The 13567-nt window shown below is 39.3% G+C and overlaps 1 protein-coding gene across 2 annotated transcripts in view; it reads left to right on the forward strand.

Moving 5' to 3' along the window:
* LOC110023849 (BEACH domain-containing protein C2-like) overlaps nucleotides 1-13567 on the forward strand; it is a 167368-nt gene that overhangs the window by 128414 nt on the left and 25387 nt on the right. For both annotated transcript variants that reach the window (XM_020723461.1, XM_020723462.1), the window contains exons 23-25: nucleotides 7119-7265; nucleotides 7422-7506; nucleotides 7592-7712. In XM_020723461.1, the coding sequence (XP_020579120.1) occupies nucleotides 7119-7265; nucleotides 7422-7506; nucleotides 7592-7712 (353 nt within the window). The remainder of the gene's footprint in view (nucleotides 1-7118; nucleotides 7266-7421; nucleotides 7507-7591; nucleotides 7713-13567) is intronic.

Below are 13567 nucleotides of genomic sequence, written 5' to 3' on the forward strand. Positions count from 1 at the left end.
CCATCCTCAGTGGCTCGGCAGAGAGAAAACCGAAAGGAAGCTAGGCGCAAAGGGGGGGAGGAAGGTACCTTCTTAATGCAGAATGTAATATAGGGATTTCAGAAAGAGAATACTTCACAACCTACACTCCTCTTCAACAGCCAGAGGAAGCCAACCCAAGCACTAGGAACTAAAGAAGAAAGTGAGAGAAATTTGGCAGAGTTTTCCCTTCCCTTAGAAAATTTTTGGCCCCTTGAAACGCACCAACGAAAGTCTCATATAGACCAGAGAACAAGAGAAGAAATGATTAGGAGATCGTATATGATTTGAAGGATCGAGAGGAGCAGACGCCCCCATACGGGCGTGCAAGAGGCAGAGGATGAGATACGATAAGGGATGAGTTGCGGCATCATCCCGCGTGCGCGAGGCGAGCGCGGGAACGAGACTCCAACGGCACGAAGGAGCGGGCCAGGCGAAGTGGAACCAAGCGAGCCAAAGCTAGGGCAGAGGTCCACGAGGTCGAGACTTAGCAGAGGGAAGGGGGAGATAATGAAATTAGGTTAGGATTAATATAAGGTATTAATAATAATAATAATAATAATAATAATAATAATAATAATATATTATTTATTATTATAATTAACACTTAAATGTGTATTTTTCCCCAGACGTGTCGTCGTGGTGAGACGAACGTCCTCTTTCGGCAAAATTGACGTTCCGAACGCGTCGGCGCAGTCCGTTTTGTCATCCGGCGTCGTTTAGGCACCCCGTAACCCGTCGACGATTGGGACAAACACGTCGTGATCTGAATCACGTCAAAAATTCAGCTCGAGCTCAATTAAACAGGACAGCGAAGAGCGCGGCGGCGCCTAATCAACGAGTATAGTCAATCCCAAGACCGATAGTCCTATAGGAATACTCCCCGAGTTCCTTCAGAGTAGCCTTACCTGCTAAGCAATAACGGTCAAAACTACTATATGAAACGTCAAGTCGAGCGAAGAAAAGTTCAGAATGAAAAGCAAGTCGAGCGAAGAAAAGTTCAGAATTGCTATAACGGGGAGGACTCCTTCACTAGTTTTTTAAGAGTAGTCGACAGAAAGGTCTTACGGCTAGATCCTAGGCTACTAAGGAGGGGAAAACTGCACCTCGATCGAAAGCGATGTCAACAGTATGCAGATCCTTCAATTTTTCTGTGGCTGTTGAGAAATTTCAAAGCTTCATGGTCCGTAAACAATGTGAACTTGCTTTTTAGCAATTAATGACTCCGGTGCTCTAGTGTTTTCACAATAACATAGAACTTCTTGTCGTATTTCAAGTATTTCTTCCTGGACTTATTCAGCTTTTACTAAAAAAAGCGATGAGGTGTCCTCCCTGACTCAACACTACCCCTTTCCCTAGATGCATCACATTCTAGCTCAAATGGCTGGCTGAAGTCTTTTAATGCTAACACGGATGCATGAGTCACTTTTTTCTTCATGTCGAAACTGGCCTAAGCTACCACTGTCCAAGTAAAATTTTTCCTTTTCAAAAGCTTAGTCAGAGGAGTAGTGACTGTGCTGAAGTTCCTGATGAATCTCCGGCTCAGCTCGGTAAACGATTGTGGTGCGGTCCAGCTCATAATAACCTTTATCTTTGCGAGATCCATCTGAATGTCTGCACTAGATACGATGTAACCCATAAAACATACTTGGTTCGTGATGAACTGACATTTTTTTGAATGGGCATATAGTTACTCAGCTCGCAGTACCTCAAACACTGCCTTTAGGTGTTTCATCTGATGCTCCTCAGATCAGCTATATACAATAATGTCGTCAAATTAGACTACAACAAACTTCCTAATGTGAGCCTGAAATACTTGGGTCATCAATCTCATGAAAGTGTTGGGCACGTTCGACAAGTCGAAAGGCATAACGGTTCACTTATAAAGCCCATCCTGTCTCTTGAAGACGGTCTTCCACTTGTCTCGTGGCCTCATCCGTATTTGGTGATACTGTGCAGTTGATCTTGGAAAAGATAGGTGACTCCATGTAACTGGTCCAAGTGATCATCCCAAGAGGTATGGGAAAACGGTACTTGATAATGATCTTATGATCGACCTGCTTTCGATGCACTTCCGACATGACTTGTCCTTCATGGACACCATCAAAGTGAGAATAACACACGAGTTGGTGCTCTCTGACCAGTCCACTCGCGATGAGATCTTGCACCTGTCCTTGTAGCTCATCGTACTATGCGGGTTTCAATCTGTAGGCAGTCCAATTCAACAATACTGAACCTAATATAAGTCTCTTTGGCCTTCGTATACGGCCTCTTCTCTCGACCTTCTCTGATATTGCGCTTCAAAGCGGCGTGGCTGGTATTCCTTGTCATTGTGATCTTCTCTCTGGAACGAATTCAGATCCTCGTCCCTATCTCCTCTTCGACTCTCCAGATCTCGGTAAAGGTAATCTCTCCTTGGGCCTCGTCATCAAAATCTGCCAGTCTTTGTTGCAGACGACAGATCTCCCGTTGCATCTCCTCTCGTGTAGGCTCCAATCGGTATCGCGGTTCAGGGTAGAAAAAAAAATTTCTTGTGTAGTATAGGACTAGAGTTAGGGCTATACTAGCTCTGATACCAAATGATGTGACGAGTTCAAAACAGTGGAAATGAAAGAAAATTTTATTAAGCAAAGGGATCATAGGGTTACAACACAACTCAAAACGGGATACGACACAACAACAACAACCTCCATATAGGGTTGTAAGAGAAGATCCAAGGGCGGTGGTGGCGTCGGCGAAGCGGCAAAGGGAAGGGGAAATGTTGCTTGCTGTATGGTAGGTAGGGAAGGGAGTTAGTGGGCGGTTTGAGGGCTGAAGGACTGGGACGGCAAGGAAGGCTGCAGGGAAGCAAGTGACGGGGTGCTGGGTGATGGTGGGACGGGCTGGATAACAAGGGTAGCTGTTGGTAAGGGGCGTCTGGATGCAGGTTTGTGGCTGGATGGGTGGACAGCCGGTAGGGAAGGGTGCGGCGGTTGTTAGAGGGAGGTAATGGCATCGGCGAAGCGACAAAGTGAAGGGGAAGTGTTGCTTGCTGTACGGTAGGTAGGGAAGGGAGTTAGTGGGTGGTTTGAGGGCTGAAGGAGTGGGACGGCAAGGAAGTGACGGGGTGCTGGGTGATGGTGGGACGGGCTGGATAACTAGGATAGCTGCAGGTAAGGGGCGTCTTGATGCAGGTTTGTGACCGGATAGTTGGACAGCCAGTAGGGAAGGGTGCGGCGGGGGGGGGACAGCCAGTAGGGAAGGGTGCGGCGGTTGTTAGAGGGCAGAACGAAGTAGAGAGGAAGCAGTTTAGCGACTAGAGGATGGTAGGGAGGAGATTGGGAAGGATACAACACTATTTCAGAGCAAGATACAACCGAAGCACCACTGCTTGTCGGATACAACCCTTGCAAGGGATGAGGAAACTCCACATAAAATCTGAAAACAACATTCAAATCTCAGAAAACAACATATATATATATATATATAAGACTCCACATAGAAAAAAACTGAAAGAGAAAGATAGGGGAAGGGCTGGCGGCATCTGGTTTCCCTGCCCCTAGCCCCACTTCACTATGCTTCATAAACAACCTCTTCATCTGCTCTACCTTGACCTTCTATCACTCCATGAACTTTGCTTCATAAGATTTGTGATTCATTTAGTTTGGGCATGGAAGTTGTCTTGTTCATGGGGAAGGTAAGTTTTTGTTTATTTGGCCTATGGATCATCTAATTCTTTTTGATTAATTTTTAAATTAATTCTGGTTTTGTTCTTATAAAATTCATGCAGCTAATCTTTGAAGAATTTGATTTTAAGATGTTGCTTCTGATCAATTTGTTTTATGCATCTTTTTTGTACAATAGATACCTCATATATAATGGTGAGTGAATAATTGATCATGGTGTGCGTAGATCAGTAATTGAATCGCATCCATTACATTGTGAAGTTCATTTTAAAGAAATTTTTACATGAAATATTTATAGTAATTTATGCAACTTTTTTAGGTTTTGGAGCTCTGGCAAGCATTTGTGTACATCACAATAGGTGATATTGGCATATTAGTACTCAACACCTCAAAGAAAATAATGACCTTGATCATGTAGCATTTACAAGTAGTTGATACCATTCATTGTAACAGCTCGAACTTTCGCCATTGAGTTTTTGTCTTCTTTGGATTAATGGCTTCACAAATTTTGTACCATTTGTGTAACTTATCAAGAGGTCACCCATTATGAGAGTGCTCCCATATGAACACATTAACTTTGGAGTTTCAGAAGAAATTTTAACTTTTACACAATAAGAAGCCTCAGTGTTTAATAGCTCAACTTTATTTTATTTTTTTTAAGGGGGTTTCACAAGCTCCTCAACTTAAGCAATTGATGTCTTTGTCAGTTTTTACCCAAAATTATTCACTAGGTTGATATAATTCTGGAGAAGGCCTTTATAGATTTAAAAGGTGGCCACCACTATATATCACTTTATCCCATCTAGGGTTCAAAAGGTGCCTCCCATAGCATAACACATTTTTTTGTATGTTACTTAGCTTTTATCTTTAGGCTCCATGTTGGACCTCTTTTCTATTTGAAGTAATGACATGCTAGACCTCCCTTAGTAGTGGTAACTTTGAGGGTAGACTATAGGTCAAAAAGTTTTGAAACCCTATTAGCAGGGGTTGTCTTGTGTTTGATATTAGCTCCTCAAGCCCATTGCCTTCTCTCAAGGCCTATAAAAAGATACTTCGTAACACCATATTCTCAAACTTTATATAAACGCCTGTTACCTTGACTCCTTTCATGGTAAGAGTACATTGCACTTATTTTTTTGGTAAAAGAATGTGTTCTTGTAACCATCATCATATTTGCAATTATTGTATTGCCAAGAACGATCTAAAAGAATGTGACGAGACTTATAGATACCTCATCTCATCATACCTGCTTGTGGAATTTGTCATCAATAGAGAACTTCACATGATATTTTTTGTCAATTGTGTTTTTCGCTTTCTTCAACCAAGATAGGAAGTAAAGTTGGGTGTGCTATATGGATATGGTCCGACTCAATTTATTAATCTTTAGGCAGATATCATATTTTTCACAATTTTCTTTGTCCATTATAAGACTACAAACTTTTCTTTTCTCGGTACAATGAGCTTGAATGATATTGTGAAGGAGCCATTGCTGCTCTCTCATGGGCTCAGTCTGAAGGATCCATTAAACAACTAACATTTCTTCCTCATTGGCCGAAATCAATACTCTTCTCTGACATCCTCATTTTCTCTCGTATCACTGTCTATTTCTTTAATTGTTCTTTGCTTAATGAAATATATCACTTTTATGTTTGGGCAATGAAACACAATGCCTGAAATCGTTGCACCTGAAGTATTTTATGGCTGAGATGGATTTGAGTGCTAGTGGTCTCTATGTGTTCTCCACTTTGTACTAGTTTCTTCTCGGGAGGGGTACTTTTGTTATATGATCTTGGGGTTGAGCTATGTCTGGAAGGAGTAGTGGTCACTTAGTGACATTGCTACTTCTCTAATTCCAAAGTTAAAGTATGTACATTAAGTAGGGTCCAGTACAACTTCAGCAGTACCACATTATAATAGATGACTTCAATCCTCTAGGATATTTTACCAGTTTATGCTTCTTTGGTTTTATCAACTCACATTTCAACATCAGTTGATCAAATTCGAATGTATGCTCCTCCACAAAAGAATCTATCTGATCAAATTATGGAGTCTTATGAATACACGGGAAGATATGTACATGTCCCTTTTCATTTTAGACCATGTGGTGGTCTCACTCTTCCTTTCTCACTATTGAAGACAATTCAGGTTCTCCCACTACAAGAAAGTATTTTTTTTAGATTTGATGACTTAATTTAACTCTTGTATCCCAGAGAATGTCTTTGTTTTAAAAAACTTCTTCCACTTTATGGAACTACACGATGAATTCATCTAGATCCGAATGTTTATAAATATCTGAGAAATCACTCGTCACCTTTAAATCTCGACCTCTGATATTTAATGTCAAATCATTGGAGTATTGGTTCTTCATTACTTGAAACTTTTTGGTGGAAAAAGATTTACTTTCTCCTCTCGATTCAGTGAGTAGCCATTGTGGCTATTTGTGACTTCTCTAGGTTATCTCCTCCCAACAATGACAAACTACTCTTGCAATTAGAGGATCTTTCTTTGTGTTTGTTTCATTGTAAGCTCTAGGAGACCTCTTTGCATGTTTCTCCTTGGAGGTATTGTGTTCTTTTCTCTCAAGCAAGGTTTTGCGGATGTAGGATTTTGGATCAAATGTTGGTCAAGGATTTTGGTTATGGTAGTAGTAGATGTTAGGGCGAATTTTTGGTAGGAGGAAGGACAAAATTCTAAAAAAATAATGCTTGTCGGGCATTTATACCAAATGAAACCGAACTAGGGATGGAAGTGGGAATGATGACGCAGGTTGAGGAATGGAGAAAAACTGCTGGACAGCAAATAAGATTCCGGAGTAGCATTTAGCAGCTTTCCGGCTGGAAAACAGCAGGGCGAACCACAAAATATCAAAGTGCTGATCATGAGGAGGTTCCACTATCTGTTCTCTTTGCGGTACAGATTTACTACATGAAGAAAAGTAGGCCGTTGTTCTTTTAATAGGATGAAATACGGAGATAAGTCTCCAAATAACATAAACCAAAATAAAATGTCTCCAATTCAGGTCTAAAACAATATGCTAATACTAAGACATAAATTAAATCCTAACTAAAATTCAAAATATAGAAATTAAGGACCCATAGGATCTGTAATGGCCAAAATAGCGGGGATTTCCCACTTCAAGTGCTGGCCGGGACAGGAACTTGTCCCGGTACATCCCTTGATTGTGGGTTCCCATGTTCTGCGACTCCTGCTCTGCGCCAAGTTGTTTCTCCATCAATTTTTACATAAAGAAGTTCAGTTACATAAAGCAAAAATATAACTTCGATCATAACAGTTCTTAATTTTACACCTCTCTCTTCTCATTCTAATATTTAAGATTTTAAGATTATTCTAGTTTTCCAGTTTTCAATTAAGTAGTTTATGATTTGTGTTTAAGGTTGATTTTTTTTTCCATCTGATATTTATGGCGTTTTTCAGGTCTTGTATTTCTTAATCAGAATAGAACCATTTACAACTCTTTCAACCAAATTTGGAGGTGGATCTGGCTATGCTGATCAAATGTTTTATGACATTGGTCATTCATGGCAGAATGTTCTGGAAGACATGAGTGATGTGAAAGAATTGGTAGGTATTTTCCAAAGTTTAATGATATGTTAACTGAACTTCTTAAGCAGTTATTCTATAAAGATGTTTGGCCTTATCTTCCTGTAAGTTTTAGATTGGACTTCTCATGTGTTAATTTTTATTTGTCATTTGATTGTTTATGTTGATATTCTGTAGGTGCCAGAATTGTTTTACCTCCCTGAGATTCTAACCAACGAAAATAATTATGATTTTGGAATAAGCCAATTAGGGAGAAGCCAAGGTGAATTCATTTGTTCGCCCTTGTCTGATTTAATATGGTACTTAACAATATATGTTAAACCTAATATGTTATTTATTTTCCGCAGATTGTGTTAAACTACCACCATGGGCAAACAATCCGGTTGATTTCATTTACAAGCATCGCAATGCTTTAGAGAGTGAACACGTTTCTGCACATCTACATGAATGGATTGACCTCATTTTTGGGTATATCAGTTTTCTTCTTATTTTTTGAAATCAGTGGATCCTTCTAGCATTTATAGTGTTAGAATAATATTGTGCCCGTTCTTCCTGCATCATAATGAAAAAATAGAATAAATATTTAAAATTCCGTAGAAGAGAAATTAAACCTAAAACTGCTCGAAGTTATCTATTAGATGCAATAGGTTTGACGCATCAAGCTGATGAAGTTACTTCTATCCACCCATAAATGTTTTAGTTTTTCTATTTATTGTGGAAAGCAGTGTACAAATGATGAAGAAAATGGAAAAAAGACGAACTTTTTTGGTGGACAATGCGATACTGTTTGGCACATTTGGTTGATAACGGCATGCTCTCTCTGTGTAGCTATATAAATATTATATGACCTAATACTCCCTCGATAAAATATTAGTAATTACTAACTCCCTGACTGATTTAATTTACACATCCTGAGATATTCTATTGATTTTATGGAGAAGTTGACAGCCAATGCACAAAGCCACACACTCGCACCTGTTGTTCGAATCCCATGACTTGTCGAAGGAACTGTCATTCATAACTGGGAGAATGATGATCATGAGTGAAATATTCTTTTTAATCTATAATTTGCACTAATGTGTAAACAATCCAAATATTTTCCGTAAGAATCTTTCATCTTACTAATACCTAAAAGATCCCCATTTTCAACCTTCTCTTCCCTAAACCCTAGAAACGCAAAAATTTATCCTATTTCCTGCCTCTCCGTCCCTCAAACCCTTGATCCATCTCTGCCAAACTTATGTGCTTGAATTGACTCTTTAGTTGGGAAGTTGTTGAGATTGTACAATGGTTAGTGTGGCAAGAGATTCGGAATTTTGTAGTTTAGGAAGAAGAATATATAAAGAAATTATGACTATCTCGTGTGCTCCGAAAATTCACACTTAGACTTTATTTCAGAGCTTTTTATTTGCTATTCCATGTCAAATTTTCAGAAAGCAAGTGAAACATTAGATAAGACACTATTATGAGATTTTACTCTTATTTTGTGAAGACTTTAAGATATGGGATTCGAGATTTCTTAGTCACAAACCCCTATGGTTAATTATCCGCTCTGATAACAAAGGCTTGTTATTAAGCACTAATAAAAACAAACGTAGGGGTTTAAATTATTATGGAAGGAGAAATAGTGACAAATCCGATTAATATCCTATGGTTTTGTCTTTTTGAGTCATTGCGGTCTCTGATCTACTGTCAGATGAGGTAATCGACCCAACCTGATTGAAAGATTTTTGTCAACAACTATAGGTTAGGCTGTCAAAGATAACTTTATAGATCTAGGGTGGTGGATGCTTATTTAAAGGGATAACTCTAAGTTAATTTTAGCTTGCTGACGACTTTGTGCCAACTAAATTTACTCTTATGGTTAACAAGATTGTTCAAGTTTAAGCACTAAGTTTATTTGGTGGAGCACATATGAGTGAATTAATTAATTTTTTTTTGCTAGGCCGCGCAACATTTACAGACTATTTTTTAAAGCATTTAGCATTTTTGTTGGAGCACATACAGAAAAATTAATTAATTTTTTTGCTAACCGGTTCAACATTGCTAGGGTGTTTGTTAAAGCTTTTAGCACATAAGGTAGAGCAGACGTAGACATTTAATTTCAAATGTTGGACATCAATATAATTTTTCACATCTTTCAAGAAAAATATAACTTTGCTTAGGTTTTCTTTAACCCATGCAATACTATCAAACCACTTGCTAAAGACATTCAGTACATTAGTCAGAGCATATGCCGATATTTTAAATTCGATTTAAAGTTAATCCACACAGTATTCTTAGACTTTATGATCAATTGTTTAACACATTGGTCGAAGCATATGAGGGCATTAATTTTAAAATTTTGGTTATTTTAGATAAATTTGAATGTTTTAAAGCACTTGGACGATTTTAATGCCTGAATTGAATCAAGGATTGTTTTAAAATCATATATAAGACTTGAAGTTACATAAATTTGCTTTATGTGAATGAATACATTGATGCATGTGTAGATTCACTTTAAGCTTTAGAAATACTGCCTACTTTTTGCGTACATATTTATTGTGAATTCGGCAATGTTAAGGCGTGTTAAGTCTATGTTTAGCTCTTAAAAAAATAACATTTATTTGCTTACATATAAACTGCATAATAACATTCATTTACTTTCTAATACTAGTTTTGACTTGAACATCTTCAAATACGATAATCAACAATTTTGATCATTTTTTTTTAAATTGATGAGATATTTATTCACATTTATTGATAAACTATTAAGTTTTCTATGTCTTTTATACAAGTCTAGACTATTTAAGTTTTACACTTGAATGATGATTAAAGTGATCGTTTTTATTTTTTAATTCTAAATAGTCAAAATAGTTTAAATTTAGGTCATTTGCAAGTTCAAGATCATTTCCCAGCATCTCCTCCGCTTAGGGGAATTAAGGAGAGTGTCCAGTCAATTTATAAGACGTGCATGTTTAGTGTCATGAGACGCCATGGTAGAAAAAAGGTCCTCTAATCCACTAATCTATAAGGTGCATATGGGTCATCAATTATCTAATAGATAGTGGTGCAAGCACAATTTCCTCACTGGGTTCAGACAAATCGAACAAGTACTTATAATTTTTCTACATTTATTTACCTTTGCATGCAAAGAGGTGACAACAACGAGAATACAACAATGAGATTAAGAATTTCAGCATACTTTTTTCACTCCTTGCGCCCGCGCGAGCCCTGACTCATTGGTAGCGGCATTTGGCGTAAGATCCTTAGGTCGGGGTTTCAAATCTCAGCCCTTTCTGGAGGATTCAAATTGCACAAGGACTGAAAGCGGGGTCTGCCCCTCGGTCAGTCCAACCTATAGGGGTTTATCGGCGTTCTCCGACCGTCGACCAATCTAAAGATCAAGTGAATAAGGATGGATCTAAGGATATATATGTTCCACCTATGTTCCACCTGGAGAGAAAACTAGAGAGAAAACTACCACAGGATAGGATTTGGTGTTTGATTTTATTGCCCCTGTGGACCCTCCCCTTGAAAATACTGTTTCTGTGATCGATGAGAAGCTGGATGGCTCTGCTGAACAACCTACACTTTCAAACTCTATTGAAAACTATACTGATGGGCCCTACCTACACGGTTTGAAAATCATGAGAACCTTGCAGCTCCCCATCTTCAGGAAGTATCAGGGGTAGAGGCGACAACTCTTACCTCACAAACATTTGAACCTCTTGTGGACACAACTGTTGGCAATCTTTCTGCTGCTGCACTACCATCTCATCCAAATAAGCAACAATTTTCGGATGAGGAATGACAGGTCTACACTTTTAGGAGGAAGAAGAAGAATGAAGATCTACTTGAGCTAATGAATCTAATGGATGATTCTTTGGTTACTTCGGGTAATGATACGCTTCTCACCAATTTGTTAGCTCATTCCCTTCCGAGAACTAGAGGCAGAGACAGAACTAAATTGGGTCGACCCGATTGATCTTATATGTATCTTCTTTTGGGTTTTTAATTTTATTTTTTCTTTTTGTGTGTAGTACCGTGTGAGTTAGGTGCTTATTTGGGTCCACTCATACAACCTATCTGTACTCTTTTCTCTTTAATATAATTGCCCTTAGTCTTTGTTATTATATATATATATAAACTAAAAAATCCCAAGGGCAATTATATTAAAGAGAAAAGAGTACAGATAGGTTGTATGAGAAGAGCCCAAAAAAGGCATCCTGCCATACGTTACAAATACAGTAACACCCCAACAAAAAGATACAGATAGACTCAATAAAATGTAAAATAAATTTAAAACATGCAGAAAACAAGTAGCTAGGGACGGGCCAGTTTAGTCTTGTCTCTTCCTCTAGTTTTAGGAGCAGAACCAGATAACAAACTTTGAAGAGTTGTGTCATTGTCAGGAGTCATCAAAGTATCATCCATTAAGTTTCCAAGTTGGAGTGAGCCCCCAGTCTTCTTCTTCCGCCACTTCTTCCGCCTTCTTCTCCCGCCAAGAAGTGTAAACCTGTTATTCTTTATCAGAAGACTGGCTCATGTGATCCTCAATCTGATTTGATGTTAGCACCTCAGCAGGAGGAAAGACAGTCATTGCCACCGCGATAGGTTTCAGTATATGTGAAGTGTGAATTGTTACATCTGCACCTGATGCTTCCTGAATAGGAGCTGCGGGACTATCCTAATTTTCAGTTCGAACATTATCCGCTGTAGTATGGTCAGGAGAAGAGATCCCAGAGAGGATCATAGAGGCAGACACCAACTCCTGTCTTGTGGTGATTCCCTCCTCAGGTTGGTTGTCATCAGGTTTGTTGGGAGAGCGTTCAAGCACATGGGGTGCGCTAATAATTTGTTTCTGCTTTTGACTATTGGTTCTCTACTGTGGGTGCAATCTGAAACATTTTTTCTGCGGGTGTCCAAACATCTTGCAGTGTTTGCAATAGTATGATTTTTGTTTCATAATTATTTTTTGTCAATAACCATTGTGAGCAGATCCAAGCCAGACTTCCTCTACATCTCTCTACATCTGGTAGTGTAATTAGTGTAATATCTCGTTCAATCAAAATTCTTGCAATAGAGGGCCTTGAGAAATTAACTGTTGGTAAGTCTACCTGCAAAGGTTTTCCAAGGATAGTTTAATTGCATATAAGATAGGTAGGTCAAAGAAATGAAGCTTGAGTTCAGGTAATGAAAACCAGATAGGTGCAATTGGGGGTTCTTGGCTGGGATCAAAATTGGGGCTGGGATCAAAATTGGGATCAAAATTGGGGGCCCATTTGAGCAATTTCATATGTTTGCCCTCAATTGTGATGAATTTCTTTGAGAAAATCCTCGTGTAATCATATTCTATGCTCAGCTGTATCATAACTTGTCTTCCGTCGAAATGACCCATTGTTGACCTCATTTTTGGTGAGGTATAGTCTTCCTCTTAGGATTTAAGATCTAGCCTTAGGGATCTCCCTTTGACTATCTTAGAACCCTAGAAATGGGACCCACCTCGTTTTAGAAATTCAACCCGCTTCTGTACTCTTTTGTGGTTTCGCGTGCGTGGTATCGACTTCTAGCACTTAGAAGGGTGAAACCAACATGAGGAAACCCAAAAGAAATTTTTATAGGACATTTTGAGCCTTAGGATGACCTTCTGCACAATTCACACTCCCGCGCGCACAAACTTCGCAATTCAGAGAATCGACACGTTCGACCATTACAATTCACATCACTTGCACCTTTACCTGTCGAAGACTCGAATAAACTTTCGAGACGATCGATCGTGAGTCGAAATTTTGTGAAATTTGAATTTTGACACGTTTCTGACCCGATTGTCGACGACGTCGTTCGAGCGACCCCGGATGACAAAACGGACTGCACCGGCGCTTCTGGAGCGTCGATTTTGCCTAGGGAGGACACCCATTTTGTTACAACGCCGCGCGTGAATAAATTGCATATGATTTAATATATATATATATATATATATATATATTAATTTATATAAACTGAATACTCTTTTCCTCTTTAAGCCCTAAATCTCTAAACTCACGCACCCGAGCTCTGACTCCCTTCCCTCTCCCGTTCGCGTGTCTGGCCTTTCCCTTTCTCGGTCTCGAGCCGACCGAGCTCCCTCTCCTCCACGCGAGAGAAAGTTGACCTCTCGTTCGTCCTTGCCTGACATTTTCTGCCCGCGGCCCTCCTTCCTGAAGCCGCGCCAGTCTCCCTGAGCTGCGGTTTTCCTTTTCTTGGTAGTTTGACTCTGGGAAGCTTGCTCCCTGGTACACTTGAATGGCAAATTCTCTCTTCTTCCCGATATTTTCCTCGCTGCCACAGGCTCGCCCCCCCGT

The sequence above is a fragment of the Phalaenopsis equestris genome, unplaced genomic scaffold (assembly GCF_001263595.1).
Source record: "Phalaenopsis equestris unplaced genomic scaffold, ASM126359v1 Scaffold000233, whole genome shotgun sequence".
Taxonomy (NCBI): domain Eukaryota; kingdom Viridiplantae; phylum Streptophyta; class Magnoliopsida; order Asparagales; family Orchidaceae; genus Phalaenopsis; species Phalaenopsis equestris.